The sequence below is a fragment of the Cucurbita maxima genome, unplaced genomic scaffold (assembly GCF_002738345.1).
Source record: "Cucurbita maxima cultivar Rimu unplaced genomic scaffold, Cmax_1.0 Cma_Scf00032, whole genome shotgun sequence".
NCBI classification, from domain to species: Eukaryota; Viridiplantae; Streptophyta; class Magnoliopsida; order Cucurbitales; family Cucurbitaceae; genus Cucurbita; species Cucurbita maxima.
The window spans coordinates 350,578-374,642 of record NW_019272048.1 but is presented as its reverse complement, the minus strand read 5'-3'; the positions used below and the strand labels follow the sequence as shown (position 1 = coordinate 374,642).

At 37.3% G+C, this 24,065-nt stretch overlaps 2 protein-coding genes and 3 long non-coding RNA genes across 6 annotated transcripts; 2 read left to right on the top strand and 3 right to left on the bottom strand.

The window, feature by feature from the left end:
* Positions 1-584: 584 nt before the first annotated feature.
* Positions 585-1,137, top strand: LOC111466955. The gene is made up of 2 exons (XR_002714457.1): positions 585-688; positions 842-1,137. It is a non-coding gene; the product is annotated as an uncharacterized LOC111466955 (long non-coding RNA).
* A 1,605-nt stretch (positions 1,138-2,742) lies between these two features.
* On the bottom strand, positions 2,743-10,885 carry LOC111466944 (myosin-binding protein 1-like). 2 transcript variants are annotated; one of them, XM_023111639.1, is made up of 6 exons: positions 10,781-10,885; positions 8,972-9,274; positions 8,669-8,878; positions 7,921-8,584; positions 6,551-7,863; positions 2,743-2,816 (listed from the first exon to the last, which is right to left on the bottom strand). In XM_023111639.1, the coding sequence occupies exons 2-5, from the start codon at positions 9,081-9,083 to the stop codon at positions 6,555-6,557; spliced, it is 2,295 nt and encodes a 764-aa protein (XP_022967407.1). In that variant the 5' UTR covers positions 9,084-9,274; positions 10,781-10,885; the 3' UTR covers positions 2,743-2,816; positions 6,551-6,554. The 2 variants fall into 2 exon arrangements, with proteins under 2 accessions (XP_022967407.1, XP_022967406.1); XM_023111638.1 differs by lacking the exon at positions 2,743-2,816 and adding an exon at positions 4,738-5,163.
* A 3,037-nt stretch (positions 10,886-13,922) lies between these two features.
* LOC111466959 lies at positions 13,923-15,753 on the top strand. Its single transcript, XR_002714460.1, has 2 exons — positions 13,923-14,379; positions 14,883-15,753. It is a non-coding gene; the product is annotated as an uncharacterized LOC111466959 (long non-coding RNA).
* Positions 15,754-16,743: 990 nt separating this feature from the next.
* Positions 16,744-18,136, bottom strand: LOC111466960. Its single transcript, XR_002714461.1, has 3 exons — positions 18,087-18,136; positions 17,651-17,823; positions 16,744-16,810 (listed from the first exon to the last, which is right to left on the bottom strand). It is a non-coding gene; the product is annotated as an uncharacterized LOC111466960 (long non-coding RNA).
* Positions 18,137-21,678: 3,542 nt separating this feature from the next.
* LOC111466948 (histone H1-like) lies at positions 21,679-22,951 on the bottom strand. Its single transcript, XM_023111643.1, has 2 exons — positions 22,632-22,951; positions 21,679-22,525 (listed from the first exon to the last, which is right to left on the bottom strand). The coding sequence occupies exons 1-2, from the start codon at positions 22,812-22,814 to the stop codon at positions 21,884-21,886; spliced, it is 825 nt and encodes a 274-aa protein (XP_022967411.1). The 5' UTR covers positions 22,815-22,951; the 3' UTR covers positions 21,679-21,883.
* Between the last annotated feature and the right edge of the window lie 1,114 nt (positions 22,952-24,065).

The following is a 24,065-nucleotide window of genomic DNA, read 5'->3' as shown; positions in this document are numbered from 1 at the left end:
TAATATCATGCCTTATATGCATAAGTTTTATGATGTCATAAGATCATTGTGCATAGCAACGATTAGGAGATTTACAAGTGTCTCTTAATCGTAAACTTGTTTAATAAGAGTAATGGTTCACGCAAGTAAATATAATAGTTGGCAGAGACGACAAACATTCCCTCCTACGATGAAGACGACATTATGAGACATAATAGATAATATGTCTTGATTGACGATTACAACCTTATCGAATCTAATAAAATATTAAATAAACTCTAAAGAGATAATAGTGCTTAAGAACAAAGGAAAATAACAAAAGTATTTAGCATAAACATGTTTAGTATGCATAAACATTCTTTTCTTATTAATTAAGTTTCAACTTTTAACTTTTTGTGGATCGTTATTCAACAATATAGAACTATCAAATAGATTGGATCGAAGGCTTAGCAACCCCATTTTCTAAGTGTATTAAAATTTCATTCTTTCACTTTACGAGTTTTAAATATTGTAACGTGTTCAAAGTTCATAGTCCAACCATAAGATTATTCCCTATAAATATTAATACCTATCAACTTTTCCATCAACTTATTTCCTATAAATGGACATACAAACTCCTTTGATATTTGCATTATCCAAACACTACCCTTCAACAAATACATATCCATCCATCAACTTCATCCAAAAATGGGTGATTTTTGTCCTCCGGGTGGGTTTCTCACCATTTCTCTGTTTTAGTACTTCTATCCTCGAGATTCGCTTTGTGATGAAACTATACGATTTTTAAAATAGTTTCAATTAAGTTTTGAAAATCAAATTGTTTATACAATCATTGATTTGTTTATTTTATTTGGATTATCAGGAAAGAATAGGTGATTCGAACTTGTTGGAATAGAAGCAAAGATTACGAGAAAATCATCAAGAAAGAAAATTCCAATGTAGGGATTGTTGAAATTTTATTAGCGGGAAGTTTTGTGCCGTTAGATTTTAGCTGCCATCGAGTTCGATTGTTTGTTAATATAAATGATATAGTTGTTCGCATACGAGGGATTAGTTAGAAAAAAACTATCCAAAAGATGTTGATGGATGCATATGTATTGTCTCGTCTCTACTTTCTTATTATAATAAAGTTGTTACTACATGACTTAATTATGAAATGCAGAAGAATCTTTTAAAACATTTCAAGACGATGTCATTGACTTACATGTTCATAATAAAGTTGTTCAAGGCAAAGTTTTCCCTATTAACATATTTCTTGAGAACAAAAGAATTGTCGCCTCCTCCTTCTTCTAACTAAGGGAATTCATGTTCTCACAAAATAACTAATTTAAAATCTTATTAATTGAGAAAATTAATGTTTTGCAATGATCCTATGTAACTTAATCTTAATCCTAAGTGAGATATGAACTTTTATTAGTGAGGATTTATTCTTTGAATTCAATATGTATTTTACCAAATAGGGAGTTGGGAACATAATTTCACAAGTTGGAATTCACCAACCTCGACTAGCAGTTAGCGATCACCTAGAAAAGAAAATTAGAATTTAGTGAGTATAAATATACTAATAAAGAATATATTTGTATGTTATCATTGCATTTGTGAGATCCCACATCAATTGAGGAGGAGAACAAAACATTCTAGCCTGAAAAAGAAAAAATTCAATGATCACAATATTTGCTAGCGTTGGGTTTGAGCCGTTACGAATGATATCATAGCCAAACACCAAACAATGTGCCAGAGAGGAGGCTGAGCTCTGAAGGGGGTGGACACGAGGCGATGTGTCAGCAAGGACACTAGGATCCAAAGGAGGTAAGTTGGGGAGTCCCACGTAGATTAGAGAAGGGAATGAGTGCGAGCGAGGATGCTAGGCACCGAAGGGGGTAGATTGGGGGTCCCACATCGATTAGAGAAAGGAACAACTGTCAGCGAGGACACTTGACCCCAAAAGGAGGGTGGATGGAAACCTCTCCGTGGCAGAGGTGTTTTAAGAATAGAAAACCCAAAAAGGACGCTATCTGCTAGCTTGGGTTGTTATAGCATTCTTATCCTAATAAGTTATCATAGTAAGTTATCGTAGACTTTTTCTAAACTCTAGAAAGTTTCGAACAATTTGGCATTGTGAATCTTCGCAACTGCAATACTAGAATCAGGAGTGAACTATCTTTATTATTCTTTTGACTTTGTTAGCTTGTTTGTAAGATTAGTTGCGGAGGCTCTACCTCATTACATTTGGTAGGACAGTATAACATCTACTCATCTAATCTTCATTTATGTAATTAAATTAGTTGCGGACTCTTATCACAGGTTTATAAAGTCACACTAACCCTGGTGGAGAGACCTCGTGTGATGGCTAACTACTAAGTTTACCTATGTAATTTCTCGTGCCCTCTCAGTATGGGTTTAACAAATCTACTTAGTTTTCTTATTTTAGTAACAAAAATATTAAGAAAACGAGGAAATGCAACAGAGACCGACATAATCTTCTTTACGATGTTTTCAACTGACTTATAAGACGTTGACACGTGTCGACTCTGATGAAGAATAATTTATTTGGTTTTAGAAAGGGCAAGGGATGTGTGTGTATATATATAGGTACACGAATCATGAGCTCCTTGGCAAGTAAAACCCTCACTCACCCTCACAAAAATGAAAAGCTAAAAAGATGGAAAACTCAGTACAAAATTGTACCGTCATATCAATCATGGAAGCTAACGTATCATTTTTCCTCTACTCTGAACCTTATTCCTTGCAGCCCAACAAAAAGGAATGAACCATGGTTCAAACTGATGGCTGACTCCCATTTTAAGATACCTTCTTCCCCTTAAAGTTGTGCATATCTGCAGAAGCAAGACCAAGAAATGGTCAAGGAACAACAGACCAAGAAATTAGAATTATTGGTTAAGTTTCTCACGTCTCTGTCGCTCTGCTTCGACGTGATTCAGTGGCTCTTCTCTCCCATTAGCAGGAGGCTTTCTCCCTCTCTTCCTAGGCTTTCTGTCATCTCCTTGAGGAGACGGCTCGTCCCTCGGTAACTCCATAGTCGAGAGTCGGGTTTGAGCATTAAAACCACCAACAATTTCTTGGGTTGGACGCATCTTTGCATCGCTATCATCCCAATGAGACTCACATGAAAGCTGCAAAGAGAGTTATCAGATACATCAAGGGGACCTGAAATTATGGAGTGGAGTTCTTAAAGCACAAATAATTGAAGCTAATTGGTTTCTCTAACATTAATTGAGGTGGCTCAATCGATGACATGAAGAGTACATCGGGTTACTGTTTTTGCACAGGATCAAGCATGTTTTCTTGGTGCTCAAGAAAGCAAGAAACTGTAGCTCAATCCACTATTGAGGCAGAATTTATAGCCGCAACCGCACCAGTTAATCAAAAGAGGGGTGTTCTGAAGATCAAATTGCAGATGTCCTTACCAAATCTTTGCCACTTTGAAGATTTTAGAAAAAAGCTTGGAGTTTGCAACATCTAAACAAGAAGAGTGTTAAAGATCACGTATTTGTTTAGATTTCTGTATCTGATTAAATCTTTAAGAAGAACACCCTGATCTTCAGGCATTGATTTAACGGACCCAAGTTCAACAACTCCCAACTTTACAGGTACAAAGATCAGCGTCTGCAAACCAGCCACTTTAGCTAAGAACCCTCTCGATTAGTAATTACGCATACAACTCGACGAATCCGAAGCCCATATAGTCTTACCAGCATTGTACGACGCCTCGAGACTGCTCCCGAAGTTGCACGTAAGCTTGTAATACATCGAAGTCCGATACGATAGAGCATATCAATATCCAACACTTCCTCCTAGTTGTTCTGTTAGATAAAAGCTATAGTTTCCTCTTGTTTTTTCCCATTTCAAAATCTGAATCAACACTTACGGTTTAGTGGAAGAGCGTAATTTTTGGAAGAGCGTAATTTTTGAGTGCAAGTTTGCACCCACTACTTCCCATATTAAAAGTCAAATATTTGTTATTTGAAGTATTCAACATGAGAAATAATCACCGGTATTAATCAAATATTCTCTCTCTTTTTCCGTTATTCTTTTTGTTCGAGGAAGATTCCTTTTGGTTGCCATCGGTTTTTGTTCGAGGTAGATTTCTTTTAGCCATCGATAGTTCTTTTAGTAACTGACTAGGATCGTAAGGTCACTCCCTTTCGATTACTATTCAAGCTTAAAATTAAGCTTTTTTTTTTTTTTTAGTTGGTATGGATAATATCATGCCTTATATGCATAAGTTTTATGATGCCATAAGATCATTGTGCATAGAACCAATTAGGATATCTACAAGTGTCTCTTAATCATAAACTTGTTTAATAAGAGTAATGGTTCACACAAGTAAATATAATAGTTGGCAGAGACGACAAACATTCCCTCCTACGATGAAGACGATATTATGAGACAATAGATAATTTTGTCTTGATTGACGATTACGACCTTATCGAATCTAATAGAATATTAAATAAACTCTAAGGAGATAATAGGGACATCACAAAAGTTAAGATAAGAAAAAGATATAAATATTTAGCATAAACATGTTTGGTATGCGTAAACATTCTTTTCTTATTAATTTTCAACTTTTAACTTTTTGTGGGGCATTATTCAACAATATAGAACTATCAAACAGATTGAATCGAAGGCTTTGCAACCTCATTTTCTTACTTTAATAAAGTTGCTACCGTATTCATGACAATTGCGAACAAATCTTTTAAAATATTTAAAGACGATGTCATGAACTTTGTATATTAATTTGTACATTAATTGGCCATTGCTGGGCCGTTGCTGATCATTTCCCTCGTTTTCAACCGACTTACGAGACATTGACACGTGCCATGAACGAATAATTTATTTGGTTTTAGAAAGGCCAATGGATGTGTGTGTCTATATATATATATATATAGGTACAAGAATCATGAGCTCCCTGTCTAAGTAAAACTCTCACTGACCCTCACAAAAATGAAAAGCTAAATAGGTGGAAGACTCAGCTTCCATGGTTGATTTGATGGTACAATTTTGTACTAACATATCATATTTTTTCCTCTAATCTGAACCTTCTCTGCTATGGCCATGCTCAAGCTTATTCCTTGCAGCCCAACAAAAAGGAATGAACCATGGTTCAAACTGACGGCTGATTCCCATTTTAAGATACCTTCTTCCACTTAAAGTTGTGCATATCTGCATAAGCAAGACCAATAAATGGTTAAGGAACAACAGCACACGACCAGGGTACTTGCCACATTTAAACATTGACAACACCCCAAGCCCTCGCTAGCATATATTATTTGTTTTGACCCGTTACGTATTACCGTCAGCCTCACGGTTTTAAAACATGTCTGCTAAGGAGAAGTTTCTACACTCTTGTAAGAAATATTTAGTTCTTCTCTCCAACTGATGTGAGATCTCACAATCCACCCCTTTGGAGGACCAACATCCTCGCAAGCACACTACCGGGTGACTGGCTCTGATACCATTTGTAAGAGCCCAAGCCCACCGTTATCAGATATTGTCCACTTTGGCCTGTTACGTGTCGTCGTCAGCCTCACGATTTTAAAATGTGTCTTCAAGGGAGAGGTTTCCACACTGTTATAAGGAATGCTCCGTTCTCATCTCCAACCGATGTGGGATCTCACAATTCACCCCCTTTGGGGGTCTAGCGTCCCTCGCTGGCACACCATCCAGTGTCCAGCTTTGATATAATTTCTAACGGCTCAAGCCCACTGCTAGAAGTTATTGTCTGTTTTAGCCCGTTACATATTGTCGTCAACCTCACAGCCTCATAGTTTTAAAACGTCTGCTAGGGAGAGGTTTCCACACGCTTATAAGGAATGTTTCGTTTTCCTCTCCAACTGATGTGGGATCTCACAATCCACCCCCCCCCCCCCCCCCCCCCCCCNCCCCCCCCCCCCTTGGGAGACTAACATCCTCGCTGGCACACCACCCGATGTTTGTCTCTGATACCATTTGTAATAGTCCAAGCCCACAACTAGCAAATATTATCGATTACGTGTTGCCGTCAAGCTAATGGTTTTAAAACGCGTCTGCTAGGGAGAGGTTTGCACATCCTTATAAGGAATGTTTCGTTCTCCTCTCTAACCCGATGTGGGATCTCACAATCCACCCCCTTTTGGGGACCAACGTCCTCGCTGGCACACCACCCAGTGTCTGTCTCTGATATCATTTGTAACACCCCAAGCCCACAGCTAACAGATATTATCCATTTTGGTTCGTTATATATCGCCGTCAGCCACATGGTTTTCAAACACGTCTGCTAGAGAGAGGTTTCCATATCCTTATAAGGAATCCTTCGTTCTCCTCTCCAACATTATGGGATCTCACACATATGAGGTTATGAGGTTATGAGGTTGAAGTTTCAATGATTTAAGCTTGAAATTACTTCAACAAGTTATCCACTACTTGATTTCTACCAATTCTGCTGGGCAACGTCCAATGGCTATAGATTCAAATTAGAGATTGTGCATGAGAATCACTAATTATATCTACCGACATTCATGTTCATATGAGAAATTTAGAGCTCATACCATGCTTTGTTAGTAATGCTTACCATATCATGCTGCATGAACTTTGGAGCGAGGTCGACGATCGAGCCGAATGCCGATTTTACACAATTCTTGTAGTTGATTAACGATATTCCGAGCAAATTGCAGCCCCTCCTCACCGTATCGAAGAGAATTAAGAGAGTGTTCAAGAAAATCATGATCAGCTTGTAGTGCTTCCAACCTGCCAGTAAGCTCTGAAATCTTATGTTCAAGAGCAAGGAAGTCAACCTCCTCTAGTTTATTTGCACAACTTATTGGATCTTTCACCTCATAAAAGCTTTCTTCACAGCCAAAATGACCATTTTTCTCAACATTAGCCAGCTCTCCTTCTGGTGTAGCTGTTCCATTACAGTTGCTTTGGTCTATGTGCATGGATGAGCCATTTTCTTCAATACTCTCTTCCCCTTCTTGTTGTCCATTAGTGAATATTCTGCTGATCTTATCCTCTAAGCTCTTCAAACATAGCTGAATGTAGTGTTTTTCATCTTCAAATTCTAAACATAAATTTGGATTATTCAAAGATCTGTAGCTTTCTTTTGATGCCTTTAAAATTCTTGATTTAAAGGAATGATTCCCATCATATTCATGGTGTTCTTCATTTGAATCATCACTATTTTCATGTTCATCCTCGACTATCATGTCGACCGTGTAAATCGACCTATAGTATTCGAGCTCGGCTTCTAACTCTTGGATGTCTCGATCCTTTTCATTCAAGAGTTCGTTTGCTTTCTCTAAAGCTTCTACATCATATTCTGCTTGTTCTTCCATCATTCTCAAGTAATGAAAAGCATCCATGTTCATTGTTGCCTTCTCCTCTTGCAACCTTGTAATCATAGCCATGGCTTGACTAACCGCAACCTCGGAAGCGCTTCGTTCTTCTTCCAGCTCGTTATACAAAGAATTAATGCATTTCTTATCGTATTCGACTTGCCGTTTTAATCTATCCACAATACTTTCGCCTTCGATCTCACTTACATTGCTTCCATCAACTGATTCTACTGATTCCATTGAGACCGACCGATGAAACTCCGGTATTACGTCGAATCCCGACACAAATTCTTCCTGTAAATCGTCATACGAAATGCTATAATTGTGGCCTTCATCGTTCGAGGATGATTGATTAACAAGTTCAATATCAGGTTCATCAAAGTTGAAGACGTGTTCCTTATCACTCACAGGAGACCTGCTAATGCTTCTATGATCCATATCATTATTAGTGTTCATAACAGCATATTCATAGACAACCTCATCTATGGGACACTTATCAATTGTTGTGCTAATCAATAGAGATTGCTTCAGATCATTGGTAACTAGATCAGTTTCCTTCTCTAAAGACTGTCCTACAGAAGAATTGAAGATTGCTGGTTCCTTATCACTCTCGGTCGACTCGCTAACAACGTCGATATCATCGTTAATGTTCTTAATATCAGATTCATAGGGATCCACTATGGTGCTAATCAATGGAGACAGCTTCAAATCATTTTCAACTAGATCTGTTTCCTTCTTCAAAGATTGCTCAATAGAGATATCATGTTCCTTATTACTCTTGGAGGACTCGTTAGCATTGTCGATATCATCATTAATGTTCTTAATAGCAGATTCATAGGCAGTGATATCAGTTTTGGAACACTCTTCAACTACTGTGTTCATCAATGGAGACTGCTTCAAATCATCATTAACTATATCAATTTCCTTCTCCAAAAACTTTCCTATAGCAAAATCAGAGTCTCGTTCCTTATCGCTCTCGAAGGAGGACTCACTTACACTATCATTTACCGTGTTCCTATTACCAGATACATAAACCACCTCATCTATTTTAGGACACTCTTCAATTGTTGTGTTGATCTTGATGACTTCTTGTTCGTTATCACTCTCGAACGACTTGCTAACACCGTTATGATCCATATCATCATTCGTGTTCTTCATAGCAGATTCATAGACCACATCCTTAGTACTAATCAATGGAGGTGGCTTCAAATCATTAGAAACTATATCAGCTTCCTTCTCCAAAGGGTGTCTTGAGGCAAAATTGATATCATGTTCCTTTTCATTGTCAGAAGAGGACTCACTATCGCTATTATGATTCGAATCATCATTAGTCTTTCCAGAAAAGCCGACTTTATGTTCCTTATCACTCTCAGAAGAATCACTGTCACTATTACGATCTGAATCATCATTCTTGTTTCCAGAAGTAACTTTGTTTTCTTTGTCACTTTCAGAAGACTCACTATCACTGCTATGATTTGTATCATTGTTAGTGTTTCTCAATGTCGAATGATCCTCGAGCTCATTGGAAGATGGAATTTCCATGTCGTTTGTTTCGGTCGTCTCAGCTGCCATACATAAACAGGGTTAAAGCAAGCAATCAGGCAAGAATGGGAGGAATTACCACATGGGGAGAGACAAGAATAGAGATAGATACTTACATGTCGTTAACTTTCCCGCAATTTTAGGGTCGTGTTGTGATGTGATGAACCAAGGAGAGCGGGAAAGAATGGACCCCTGGTTGAGAGAATCTGTAAGCTCGCTTTTCTCCATTGAATCCGCACGAGAAAGTTCCAAGGCGATGCAGGGGAAGATGCATCATTCAGCTAAATAAGTTCAGCCCATGTAGAAGGGTTGGCAGTCGGATTGGCTGGCCAAGGCAGCCAATTCAACTTGTTCAGTCCATGAAAAGTAGCAGCATCACAAGCAAGAGATATCACGTCATGGGGCTTTTGCACATCAACCTGCACAGCATATGGTTCTAAAGGTGAAGACCTTGAATCAACAAAAGTAATGGATGGCTTATCCTGATCACTATTATTGCAATGAAGTGGACAATGTAATAGTTCAAGTCCACCGCTAGCAAATATTGTCCTCTTTAGATTTTTCCTTCCAGACTTTCCCTCAAAGTTTTAATGTGTGTCCTCTGGGGAAAGGTTTCCACACCCTTATAAAGAATGTTTTGTTCTTCTCTCCAATCGATGTGGGATCTCACAATCCTGTTGAGGATTGTTAGGAGGGAGTCCCACGTTGGCTAATTTAGGGAATGATCATGGGTTTATATGTAAGGAATACATCTCCATTGGTATGAGGTCTTCTGGAAAAGCCCAAAGCAAAGCCCTGAGAAACTATGCTCAAAGTGGACAATATCATACCATTGCGGAGGTTCATGATTTCTAACAAATCCACCCCCTTCGAGACTCGGCATCCTCACTGGCACAAATGGTATTAGAACCAGTCACCAAACGGTGCGATGCACTAGTCGAAGTAGGGCTAGACTCTCTCCATAGTAGACGGGTTTTAAAACCATGAGGCTGACAACGATACGTAACAGACCAAAGCGGACAATAGCTGCTAACGATGAGCTTGGGCTGTTACAAATGGTATCAGAGCCAGACACCGAGCGATGTGCCAGTTAGGACGCTAGGCCACCAAGGGGGGCGGATTGTGAGATCCCACATCGTTGGAGAGGGAAACGAAACATTTCTTATAAAGGTCTAGAAACCTCTCCCTAGTAGAAAAGGGAAATCGAAATCTCAGAAAGGAAAGCTAAAAACTAACAATATCTGCTAGTAATGGTCTTAGACCATTACAGAAAAAATCCACCTACCATGGAATACATTACAAGAAAAAGAATAGGGGGAAAAATAAGATGAATGCAAGGAAAACTAGTAAGAAAACAGAGATTTTCAAGAACACAAATCAAACCGACTCCTCATTCATGTGGGTATTGGAGAAAAATTACAATATATTCATTACACCTAAAACAGAAGAATGAGTTCTCATAGAGAATTTTCTTTTCTTCGTGGGAGAGAGAGGAAATTGATTTAAAGTTGTTCTAGATGTAACGCTCTAAAAGTGGATTGAAGAACAATACGGCAATACAGACCTCCAAATCATGCTAGAATGCAGCAGGTAATCTGAAAGCAAAATGAGAAGAAAAAAGGGCAACCCCAATCTCAAAACGTTCGATATTAGGCCATGAATCAACCAACGATTAAGTTAACAAGAAAGAACAGAAAAAACCAGATTGAATACGACAATGCATAAGATTTCCTGATCCAACAGAAACCCAAATACCAATTTGTATGAACATTGAAGAAAATCAATGAAACTGGGGAGAGTAATCAGAAGAATCGCAACCCACCAAACAAAAATCAGAAGCAATAGAACCCAGAAGAAAGCTCAAATGCTATATGAATCAATACAAATTTTGATGATGAAATGGTATGTAATGGAAATATAGTTACCTTGTTTGAAGGTGGAGGATGATCGGGAAGCAACGAAAAGGAGAGATAAAATTGATTTGGGACGACAGATTCCAATGGAATTGGAATTAGAAAGAAGCGTTTGGCTAAAACCGTTGGAGGAGAAAACTGTATTTCCTTCGTACGGAGTGGCCAAATAAGGACAGTATTAATACTTTAATTAAAAAAATGAGAAAATCAATTTTCATTAGTAAATTTTTTTTTATAAATGTTAAAAATAATTAGCAATTTTTTTTTTTTCATTAGCAATTTTCATCTTATACTAATAATAAAAATATTTTTAAAAAAAAATTAATTTAAAGGTATTTTTAATAAGTACTTTTTTTAACTTATTTAATAAATTTTAAAGTTGATGGAAATACTAAATATAAAATTTGAAATTTAGAATTTTATGTAAATATATCTATGACCATCATCGAGTATAAAATTTAATAACGTATCATATAATTTTTAAAATTTAAAAATAAAATAAACACAAATATAAAGAATAAGGGATTAAATTGGTTAAATTGTTATCTTAGGTTGTACCACATCGGAAAGGTTGGCGAATGTGCGCTACTATATAAGTGCTGTTTCCAAAGTAAAGTGCAACCAACCGTGGAACGAAGTGATTGGGCCAGTTGTTCCGATAAGGTTTAATGGGCTCAGGAAAGTCCCCGGGCCACTCACTGCAGAGATGCAGACCCGGTAACGGGGTAAGCTACGATTCCATCGAGGCCGTCGCATTGCACCATGCGGGGGGCTGAGACACGTGTGGAGCCTTAGAGCCCCGATGGATCGAAGATATTACTGGCCGAGTTCACAGATATTCACTTAGCCATAAATGGTTAACAGAACGGGGCTTACGATTCCGCGGTTTTTTTTTTATTATATATTAATTATTAAGTATTACAAATTAGGGAATTTGAAGGTTGCTTTTATTAGTGCCCGACATAGCTATAATAATGTAGAAGTATTTTTACCTCAATGACAACCCTCCATGAAAAAGGAGTAATCGTCTATTCAATTTCAGCTCCTCGACGATTGCCTCCTTTTAACAACTGTTGACGTTTTTATGTGTGATGTTACATGGAGAGAGAATAATTATGTTGTGAGTGAGTTGGATCATTAGTGATCATTCAAGAAATCTATGTTCAAATATTATAATGTTCTACTTTTGGAGATACTATTGCGAGATCTCACATCCACTGGAGAGAGGAACAAGAAATTTAAGAGTGTGAAAACCTCTCTCTAATAGACGCATTTTAAAACTATGAGGTTGACGACGATATGTAATGGGTCAAAGTAGACAATATCTTTTTTACATGAGTTTGGGCTCTTGTAGATGATAAGTCAATAATGATTGAAGTTTTTCATTTAATTGATCTCGTAAAATGGTGTAGCTGATGGGATAACAAGATGAGTACGAATCACAAACTTGAGAATCAAATTTCTCGAATTGGCTACTCGTGCTCGTTGGTGGCCTAATATTTTAATGGGAATAATGGAAGGTCCTTATCAAATTGTATGAATAATGCACTCAAATTATGGCAAATAGCCTAACTTAAAAGAAATTTTTCTCATATTTTCCGCTTAAAAACAAAAATTAGAACAAGTTAGGAAAAGATGCCTATAGATTTAGACAGGAGAACGAACCTAAGGAAAGATTGCATCTCGATGAACAAAATGGAACAAAATTCAACCAATGGCCTAATAATTCATCATTCAAATGGTTTAGGTCAAATTGTAAATTTATTTGAATTGATTCTGAGTTAGGTCGATGTAGTTTGTTTAAAAAATTAACACGATTAATTCAAACTTATTTTTCTTAATAAAATATTGTAAGATCGAATTGGGTTGAATCTATCAATTGGGTTTAACATTTTTTTCCATGATAACTCATCATTTTAGTTTCATTCCTCTTGCGAATGATGCAGGTCGACGACGTGGGTCTTGTTCTAACGGCCTAGGTTTATTTCATCCCACTTAACATAAATCTTGCTTAGATGAATGAGATCATTGCCTACATAAAACTTGGTTCCACAAATTAGTACATTTTTGTTCGACTAAGCTCGATTCAGTAAGGTTCAAGGTTTTTCTCTAGTTTTTTTCTTCGGTTCATTGCATTTTAAATTGATTTTCCTTCGAGATTAGAGATTGAACCTACGCTGCCGTTAGCTAAAAGGAGCATAAAACGGTTGAATTTGGCCCATTAAAGTAAGTAAACTTATTATTAGAACGTCTTAAAGTATTAATTAGATATGTTCAGTATGTGTCATTACCATATTGATCATGAGTTATTGAGGCCAACAGTTGTATGATATGTGAACACATTTTATTCTATTACGATGATTTGTTATGAGTTTCGAAAAATGAGTCACGTGTGAATAAATTAAAGATTATGAATTACTGTGATGTGAATTATAATTTTCTCTTGTGGTACCTTAGGCATCTCATTATTTTCAATGGGTATAGTATGCATGAGCATGTGTACACCCATAGTTAGGTATGGATAGGACTCATACTCGCCTAGTGACTTTGTGTGCATATACATCGGCCATGTAGGGCCTAAGTCTAGTCATGAGTTTAGATCCCATGGTCATGATAATCAGACATGTTGTACATGGTTGCCTTTTTCGACTCCTATAGTAAAGTCACTTGCTCGTACTTTTAAATACTCAACATTTTTATATTGAAGATTGTTGGAAGGGAATTCCACGTTGGCTAACTTAGGGAATGATAATGTGTTTATAAGCAAGGAATAAATCTCTGTTGGTATAAGACCTTCTTGAGAATCCCATGAGAGTTTATGCTCAAAGTGGATAATATCATATCATTGTAAACAGTCGTGATTCCTAAAATTTCAAACTACGTTTTTTTTTTAGGTAATGAGGACGAGATCCTAGACAATTGATAGTATCTGTTGAGAAGGTCATGGGGTCGTTTGTAGCTAAGTTTAATCATTTTATGAAGACTCAGTGCCTTTTGATAGGAATAAGAATAAAATAATTATATTTTCTTTTACGTTTTATTTTATATTTGTTTTAAACATTTTATTCTTAAAAAAAAAAAACCAATTTTTAAAACAAAAATGTTACATTAAAAAAACCAAACATAAATGACTAAATCAATGTATTGTTTCTTTGTTCACAAAATGAGTATGAAAAGTTTGCACAAAGAGATCATTCGATGAGTATAAAAAGACCCCAAGAAAGTTTACAATTTATTGTTTTTCTCTCTATTTTTGTGTTTCTCTCTCCTCATGAACAGTTGTGGGAAATGTTGTCTGGTGCGAGAACGTTCATCTCTTTGAATTTCAACCTCTCGGGAATCAAACTCGTCAACTTTTGAATGATCTCGGACCAGGCTTCATTCCCCTCAACACCCGTCATGTTAAATCCTTTGTCTCGATGTCGAAACTTAGCTTTCTTTCTCAATCTAAAGCTCGGGTTTGTTGTTCCATTGGCCCGTCTCGACGAGTCTTCGGCGTTGATTACAGACACATACATATATGTAGGTCTGTGAAAGGTTGTTCTAATTCACCAACTTTTACTATTTTGTGAGGTATTTCTGTTGTGTTGGAGAAGTTCGAAAGAAATAAGGTAAAATCTTGCTTTGTTTTTTCTCAAGTTTCTTCTTGTTGAGAAACTCAACTTTTCCCCCTTGACGATTAATAGTAGATTTTGGTTCGTTTATCTCATGAACTATACCCGTTGAATTACTATCGCTAATAGAAGCTTAAGCAAATAGATTGCGTAAATTCGATTTTTTTCCTCTTAGGAACGAATTTGAATGTGTATTTTTTTTTTTTTTTTTTTTTTTTTGCATGGCGATTTATGTTTGATTCACAAATTTCATCTGACATGTGAAAGAAATACATGAATATAAACATAGTTCATTAGTTAAGACATTTATTCTTTGTTGGAGGTTCAAAAACCCCGTCCCAAATTTATTCGTAAAAAGCATATAATACATAGATACATACGTATGCGCATTTGATCTAAGAGTAATGTAGCGTCTTGTTGCAAGGTTCATTTCGAGTAGTGGGTCATAGGGGGGTTTATTTGATCAAGGGTCGGAGCACAAGGGTCCTGATACTATTCAGGTGCGAAGAATCACGGGTGACTGTAATGAGTAGAAAACTCACTCACCGGCCTAAATGACGAGCAAACCCTCAAACATGAGAGCAAGGGATCACCCAAGGAATGGACGAGCTCCAAGGAGGGAGGTATGAACCATGCTTTCAGAGACTTAACTCAACCCCTGATCTGAATCTTATTTGAATTGCGAGAATAATTGACTAAGTCATGCATATATATATACGCTCATTCTCCAAACGTTGCGGGGCAAAACCTTTAGGCTGTTTAAGTAGATTGGGTGACAAATCGGCCATAGTAGTACTCCAATATTATACACTAGGGCAACAAATTTCGAGCATACGATGATGCCGCCCATTTTATTTCGTGGAAGTCCCCGGTCAAAAAAAAGAAAAGATTGTAGGTGATGGCGCGCTCTACGAGTACAAAATTTTGATATAATTGTTGTGGGCCAATAATGAATAGGGTATGGTCACATGGGTATGGTGTAAATTGGCTATAATGTAAACTATAATACAACTGAAGTTAACTACAGGGTATGCAGAAAGAGGAGGATGAATGTCAGTGTGGTCCATTAATAACTAGACTTCGAGCTTAGGAGCCGTGCTAGATGAAAGCCTCGTGCACGATTTTGAATGAGAAAAAGACATGGGGATCCCCTATTTGAGCTCTTAACTCCCCCGCTCCAGTCGTTGCTTTTGTAAGGTTGTCGGGTGAAAGGGTCGGGAAATTAAATGGTATGGTTGAGAAGAAAATAATGATAAAAATAAATAAGAAAGAGGTAACATGTGAAGGTCATAAATAGAGGTGGGTCATAAACTCCATGTAATGTTGGGATGCTAAGAAACAATGGCTCTTTCAGCCAGCCAGCATTTAACACACTCATGACTCAATAGTGACCCTAGAAACTAACACCTAACACCTTACCTTGCATATGGATTGCTCGAGGGCCGAAAAAAAAAATAAGTTATAAATTTAGACCGTAAACTTTTAAATTTACGTCAATATAAGAATCTGAATTAGTTTTATTTTGAAATGGTGCAAAATATCGAAAAAACTGTGTTTAGTGCTTAGGGTGCTAATGAATTTAAGAGTCGGGCCATGTTTGAATTTCCAATGAAATTGGAGTATATGATGTGGAAGGTCACTTGAAGGTTGCAAAAATAAGAAAAGGTTATCTAAGGTTGTCGTTTCTAGTGTTTCAATCACCTTTTAATGGCTCCCTTAATTATGTGTGAGGAATTCCCCTCGCCAGGTAATGGGAAGCGGACTAGTCCCCGAAAATGTCCATTCCTTCGTCGTTGGGGCTCAAAATCTTCCTTGTTGAGATTTGACTTGCAGCCTTAGTATGCTACATGACACAAGTGACGAGTGACGAGTGACGAGTGACGTTGAAGCAAACACGATCTGTATAAAGAATCTTTCTCGAGCTCAAATATAGGCAACTCAATCACATGTGCTTGACTGAATATGATAAACTGACTGAACAAATGCAATGATACAAATTGGGTAGAAATTAAGTCGCTATGAATAGGATGACCAGACTAGTACATACCTACCAAAAAGATCTCTATCATCGTAGATCAATTAGTACAATTGCACGCATGAATCTACGAACCCTAACAGAATTCGTGGCATTTTGTGAACCAAACTTTTTCATCATTTGAAGTTTGACATCATCCCATCTCATCTGAAAATAATAGTTTCTTCTCCATTTTTTCCTACAAGAAAACAATACAGAAATTTTTTTTTTTTTTTTTTTTTTTTTTCTCTCTCCTGCAGAAGACAAAATGCTTCATGTTCATGTTTTTTCTCTAGAGAACAGATTCAAAATTAATGATTGAGAGCAATGAAAATCATGAAAGGTTACCATGAACATCAAACTTCTTGTCCCCTCCATATCATTTTAGGCATATCGTCGAACAACAATAGAGATCTGAAAATATTATTGTTTGGAGTAGTTTTGAAAAAACTAAAATCATTCCAAAACTGATAGGATCGAGGATCAAATAACTTGCATGATCGATCTAAATGAAAAGCATGAAGAATAAAAGAGAGAATACGCAAGGAGAAATACCGACTAAACCAATCACAAGAAGCTAGCAAACTTTTGAGACTCAAAAAAACATGTCCATGAGACCTTAACTACCAACTGGTTTCAATGATGAGGAAGTAAATAACACAATCTCTAAGCAATCCATATGGCAGCTTGCAATCTACCTAGACAACCCGTAACATCGGGCGACCATAGGTGATGCGTGTACCGCTTGAAACTATTGAACACTGGTAATAACTAGATAACAATTCAAACCATCATCCTCATGTGATATTATTTATCATGATGGCTCATATGAAAACCATCCGCAAAGCAAATAGAGAATTCAATGGCTAAAGAAAACATTTTCCTCCTAAAACTTAATTGCAGACCTGGAAAGATTTCAGTATCTATACTGTAATGCCACACCCTTCCATGCTCTAATACCCAATTGTTGTAGCAAAAGCTGAAGCAAGATCGATCGCACTCACACACCCACAAACAGATAAAAAGATTTATATGGTTGAGAGAAAAAAATTCTCCTACATCCCAACAAAGTTTATCCCAATTGTCTCTAGACAAATACAAAATAGTAATGGGTCCACATCTCAAAACAATGCTAAACAAACTTTTATATAAGCATAGCAATATTAATGCTCATACATGAATAAAAGTAGGAATCAAAATGGTTATAAACTAAATGAGAGTTAATAACTAAAGTAAATGAGAATATGAACTTACGACATATTTTCCATGGAAGTAGCAGAAACATGGGGAATATGAAGCAGCTCCCTGCCAAGGTTGTAGGATGATAGGCCCTCCTCAAACATTCTGGGGTTTGCTACTGTTGCATCTTGGCCACATGGACAATGTAGTATTTCGATGGAGAAATTCTAGCTTCAATTTATCGGACTCTGAAGGAAAGAGGAAAATTGTGTAATCAATTCAAATATAATTACCGATGCTTCTCAAGGTTAAAACAGTTTGCAGAGGTGGAATATAAATACCACAACACAATTAAGGAAATCGAAGGGGCTGAACGCCGTGCCGTACAAGAGAAATAGACACACACAGTTGCCAACAAAGAGGATGCAAGGTTGTCATAAATGTACAGATAGCAAAAGCAAACATGCCGGCGTACATTATATGACACTGTGAACAAGCATGAGTTCTTTACCATTTTGATGTTCACGGTGGCAGCAGAAATTATAACAATGTTAAACCCATGTAGGAAGTTAAAAGGGATTCAAAACAAAAAATGAATAAATAAACTTTTATTATTTACTGAATTGTGCCAAATAAGAAATGGTCGATCTGTTCAATTATTGCTTTGTACAAATCACGAACACATACAAAATATTGCAGCTACACGTGTCTGCACATCACTTGAAGGGGAAGGGAGACGAGGAAATGATGGATGGAGGGAGGGAGCAAGTGTTGAGGATTGTTGGGAGAGAAGTCCCACGTTGGCTAAGGGTTAGGGTTTATAAGTAAGGAATACATCTTCATTGGTACGAGGCCTTTTAGAGAAATTAAAAGCAAACGCCAGGAAAGCTTAAGCTTAAAGTGGACAATATCATACCATTGTGAGGTTCGTGGTTCCTAATATGGTATCATAGTCATGCCCTTAACTTAGTCATGTCAATAGAATCTTCAAGTGTCAAACAAAGAAATTGTGTAACTCAAATGTGTAGTCAAAAGTGACTCAAGTGTCGAACAGACAGTGTACTTTGTTCGAGGGCTCCAGAGAAAGAGTCGAGCCTCGATTAAGGGGAGACTATTTGAGAGCTCCATAGGCCTCAGGGAAAGCTCTATGTTGTACTTTGTTCGAGGGGAGGATTGTAGAGATTGTTGGGAGGTTGATCACAAGTTTATAAATAAGGAATACATCTCCATTAGTACGAGACCTTTTGAGGAAACCAAAAGCAAAGCTATAAGAGCTTATGCTCAAAGTGGACAATAACATTTCATTATGGAGGTTCGTGATTCCTAACAACAGACTGAAGAAGGATGATGCAAGCTAAAACGATTATGTAACTTTAAATCATCCTAGTTAGAACCTAATAGTTACAGATGACTGCACCAAATCAAACCGAGGTCTTAAAGCCTGAAGGACTTGCTCAACACAGCAAAGAACGATCTAACCTGAGCATTCCTAGTGATTTAGCCAAAAATAAAGCACATCTCCCAACCATGCTCTTCAATCAGTAGCAAATCCACCAATTCATAATATCCTCTTAAAAGAGTGACCATGATTTAACAAATTAATCACATATATCACCTCCTAATCTTACAGGATGGCGCTGATATATCCAGAAACATCGCCAACTGATAATATTATTATTTTCCTAGTGCACCTGTATATCGAAAAGTATGGTTCCAAAGAGACATATCATAAGCTTAATATGGAGCTTCCTCAGACTAAGGATATCAAAAGGACGCCAAAACAAAATAAAACGATCTGAATCCTCGACATCCCTGCACACACAAATCCAACCCAGAGGGAGAAAGAGAGAGAGAAAGCAAGACGGATCTTCTTTTCAATTCAATCACATGTACTAAGGCCAATGAGAAAGTACAGAAGACTTGATTAATTTTCTTTGAGCCTTCAGAACAACTCAGGAGTAATAACATTGATAGCAGCTAAGTTATTGAAATCCTAGTAATCCATAGATATCCTAGTAGGTGACCTGCATGAGTAGTTATAGAACGAATCAACCTTGCTAACCTACACCTACATCTTTTCTTCTGATTCTTTTCTAACTTCATATGTTTCTAGGAATCAAGTCTTGACAGGTTGGGTCGACATCCATTTGGAATAGATAACAGAAAAGATAGCAAAAGTTCTGGTTAATGGATTCTCCTCCTACATACCAAATTGGTTTTCATACAAAAATCTTTCTACCCAAATTTGTTCTCACACATGAATTGAAGAGATTCGAGGTAGAATATACAGCAGAATTCTCCACCCATTAACAATTCCTTCTGATTCATTAGTACATTCGTTCTCTTAAATACCTTATACATGTAAGCCACTGACTCCCTAGAATTTCCCCCTTTACTGTATGCAGGAAATTTGTTACTAAATGATAAGTTCCCTCTCCTAATTTGATACTACTCCGAGCAAAAAGACAATATGTAGTCAACTTGTACCCGACAAATATCCTAACAGAAAGTCCTAGAGGAAATAAAAACATAAACTTGACAGATTATCCAGAAAATTCTAATAAATATACAGTTTAGGAAGGAATGAATTCAAGCCATAGTGACATCTACCTATACAAGCAAGCAGCAAGAGATGTTAGTCTATTGAGTTACATGAAAATTGGTCCAAACAAAAATCAAGTGTATAATTAGAAAACCAAATAAATCTTGTAACCAATAGTTGAATCGCATAGAAAAATAGTAACTAAAGCCATAACCATCTAGCTTTGTTTTTCACAATTATGCTGGTTTCTGCATATTTCCGTACACCTAGTGTTTATCAACTAGTCACATCTTATGCCATAATTAACGTTCACAGATCGCCCTAAATCTCTAATTCACAAATATCGTTAGGAATAACAACTCTTCACAATGGTATAGTATTGTCCACTTTAAACATAAACTCCCATGATTTGCTTTTGGTTTCCCCAAAAGGACCAATGGAAATGTATTTCTTACCACCTATGATCATTCCCTAAATTAGCTGGACTCTCTTCCAACAATCCTCCCTTCGAACAAAGTACATTATAGAACCTTCCTTGAGACCTATGGAGCCCTCAAACAACCTCCCCTTAATCGAGGCTCGACTCCTTCTCTGGAGTCCTCGAATAAAGTACACCATTTGTTCAACACTTAAGTTACTTTTGACTATACCTTCGAGGCTCACAATTTCTTTGTTCAACATTTGAAGATTCTTTCGACATGACTAAGTTAAGGGCATAACTCTATATCATGTTAGAAATAACGACTCTCCACAATAATATGATATTGTCCACTTTGAGCATAAACTCTCATTGGTGCTAGACTAACTTGAATAAGACCAAAATCGATACCATGTTAGGAATAACGACTCTCCACAATAGTATGATATTGTACACTTTGAGCATAAACTCTCATGGCTTTGCTTTTGGTTTTCCCAAAAAGCCTCGTGGTATTGTCCACTTTGTGCATAAACTCTTATGGCCTTGCTTTTGATTTTCCCAAAAGGCGTGAGACCAATGTATTGTCCACTTTGAGCATAAACTCTCGTGGCCTTGCTTTTGATTTTCCCAAAAGGCGTGAGACCAATGGAGACATATTCCTTATTTATAAACTTGTACCCCAACAAATACCCAGATAGATTTATTAAGCAGTCTTATAACCTTCATGATTTTATACGATAATGATAGCTTCTCACTCAGTGACCTATCCAAGCACGAAAAACCTAACAATCTGTAAGGGAGAAATAATGCAAACATCAGTAGATTATACCAAACATTATGAGAAAGATGATAAATCATATCGCAAAAGGGATGAACTGGTATGATCAAACTCTATCAACCAATCAACCTATCTAAGCAATGACCAAATACAGCTAGCTAATGAATTAAATACGCTTTGAAATCATCGCAGACAGATATGAGGGCGAGAAGCACAAAAAAGATCGAGATTTACCAAGCTTAGCAACCAAGCTTCAAACTTCGATTAAGCAATCCATATCCATTTCTAGCGTAAGAGAAACGAAACGTTTCCAGATAATTGGTGCAGTTGGACTGGCCGTAGAAATCATGGGTTGAAAACCGAAATGGACGCTCCTAATTGATCACAGAATTTCCATTAAAAACTAAGCTGAGTGATACATCAACTTGGGAAAAAGGTCTACAAGTAAACAAGTAAAAGAAACTCGAAAAGTCTGAAGTAAATTCCTCTATAGCATGGGATGTAAGGCTCTGTACACCCACACAAGGATAACGGATTTACAGGACCGCCGCTAGTTTCCTTCTATCTCATTTACTTCCTTCCTCTTCTTGCCGGAGCCTTTCTCGCCGGCGATTTCACTTTCTTAGACTTAACACTTTTCGCCAGAGCCTTCTTGGCCACCGGTGCTTTCTTCACCGCCGGTTTCGGAACAGGTGCCTTATTCCCTGGTGAGGATCTCGTGGATGTCCTAGCTACCTTGGCGGGATTCTCCTTGGCTTTCGGCTTGGGAGCAGCTTTAGTCTTCGCTGCAGCTTTCGGCTTCGCAACCGCACTGCTCTTTGCCTTGGCGGGAGCAGGTTTAGGTTTAGGTTTAGGAGCAGCCTTGGGTTTAGCAGCCGTCTTGGGCTTCGGCTTCGCTGCCGGTTTCGGCTTTGCTGCTGGTTTAGCCACAGCCTTGGTCTTCACCGCCGCTTTAGGTTTCGGCTTGGCAGCAACTGGCTTCTTCTTCGCAGGAGAAGCAGGCTTCGAAGCTGCCAATTTCGCTGGCAGAAGCTTGAACGAGCTCTTAACCTTCACCAGCTTCCCGGAAGCAACAAGTTTCTTCAAATGGAATAACAAAAGCTTCTTAAAGTTCGGAGGAAGTTGCTTCTGCTTCTCCTCAATGAATTTCGTAATCGCATACTGACTCGAACCAGTCCTCTCCTTCAACGTGACAATCGCATCCTTAATCATCTGAAATCAAAACATCAAACCAAATCAACAAAACAGATCCATTACACCAGACATGAATCCAAAAGAAAATTCTGTTCTAAACTCCAAACTCAATTCAGCAACACACCTCTTCATATGGAGGATGAGTTGGGGGATTTCTAGATCTTTTAGGCGCAGCAGGCTTCTTCTCTTTAGATTCTTTGGATTTCTTCGACTTCCCGGCCTTTTTCACAGGACTTTCTCCGGCTGGTTCAGCGTTGGCCGGCTCTGCCGCAGACTCCACCGCCACAACTGGCTCCTCAGTAGCCATTGATGTAGAAACAAGATCAAATTCCACAAACCAGAAGTAGAATTTGGAAATGGAAAGATGATCGGAACAAAAATTGGGATCTAGAGAAACGAGAGAGCTATATGAAATGTTACTGGTAATTTCGTTGAGGGATTTGGCTAAAATGTTTAGGCTTAAATAGTCGGCTTGTCATGTTCATCGCAAGGAAGCTGAGATCTGATTGGCCAATGCGCCTATCACGCGGATCGCTACCTTTTCCAAGTTTAAATTATGGTCGTTCGATCAAACGTCATCGACGGCTGATAGCGCTAGATTTGGGTGGCTTTGATGGAGGAGTTTGGATGGGGAGGTGTTTGAGATGAATTGAGTGTGCTTTTAAGCTTGATTAATATGAGCATAACTTAGGCTACACTTAATAGATTTAAATGGGATTTTTTTCATTTCGTAGCTTATTACATTAGCTTTCTAATGAATATTTATTCATGTCATTTGGTTAAGAAATTGAAGAGATATTTGATTTTGAATGTGGAATGGTCATGACTAGGGTTTATCATGATGCTATTGTGGTTTAGGGCAAATTTTAGGACAATGCTTCAAATAAAAACTTGAAATTTTCATTCCAACTAGTAGTATCTTAGTTAACGAGTCCAACGAAACAAAAATCGAAAAAAACCGATACCGTTTCGATGCAAAATTATTACTCGAAACATCACTGAAGTTGAACATTTATGATATGAGTATAAACCCTAAATCTGTAAAAAGGTTCATTTTCACCCGATAATCATATTTTCATTTATAATTACAAAAATATTGAACCAACTGAATAAATGACATGGGTTCGGTTTTGTGTTTCACAAAATTGATATGCCAGTCAAATTTTGTTAGCATCTCATTAGAACTTTTTACTCTCGATAGGTAATTTTAACCTACTCTTTTAACAAGCATCATAACCAACTCATGCTGGGTCTAAATAACAAATACCAAACATCATGTGCAATTGTGGTTTAGGTCTATAAGTTGGCCGAAAAAGTCTCGATGGGACGGATACATAGTTACACAACAAATATATATCATGAAAGAAACTTTTGTCTTTGAATCTATAAATACGGTATAAAATTGACTTGATGTGATTTGCTTGTATTTTGTTAACAATAGTTTAGGCTTAGAAAAAAAATTCAGGTACGATTATTCAAGCTCGTTTTTAGGTTGAAATACAATCAATTTCATTAAAGTTATGTTTACTTTATAAGTCAAAATCTAAAAAAAAAAGAA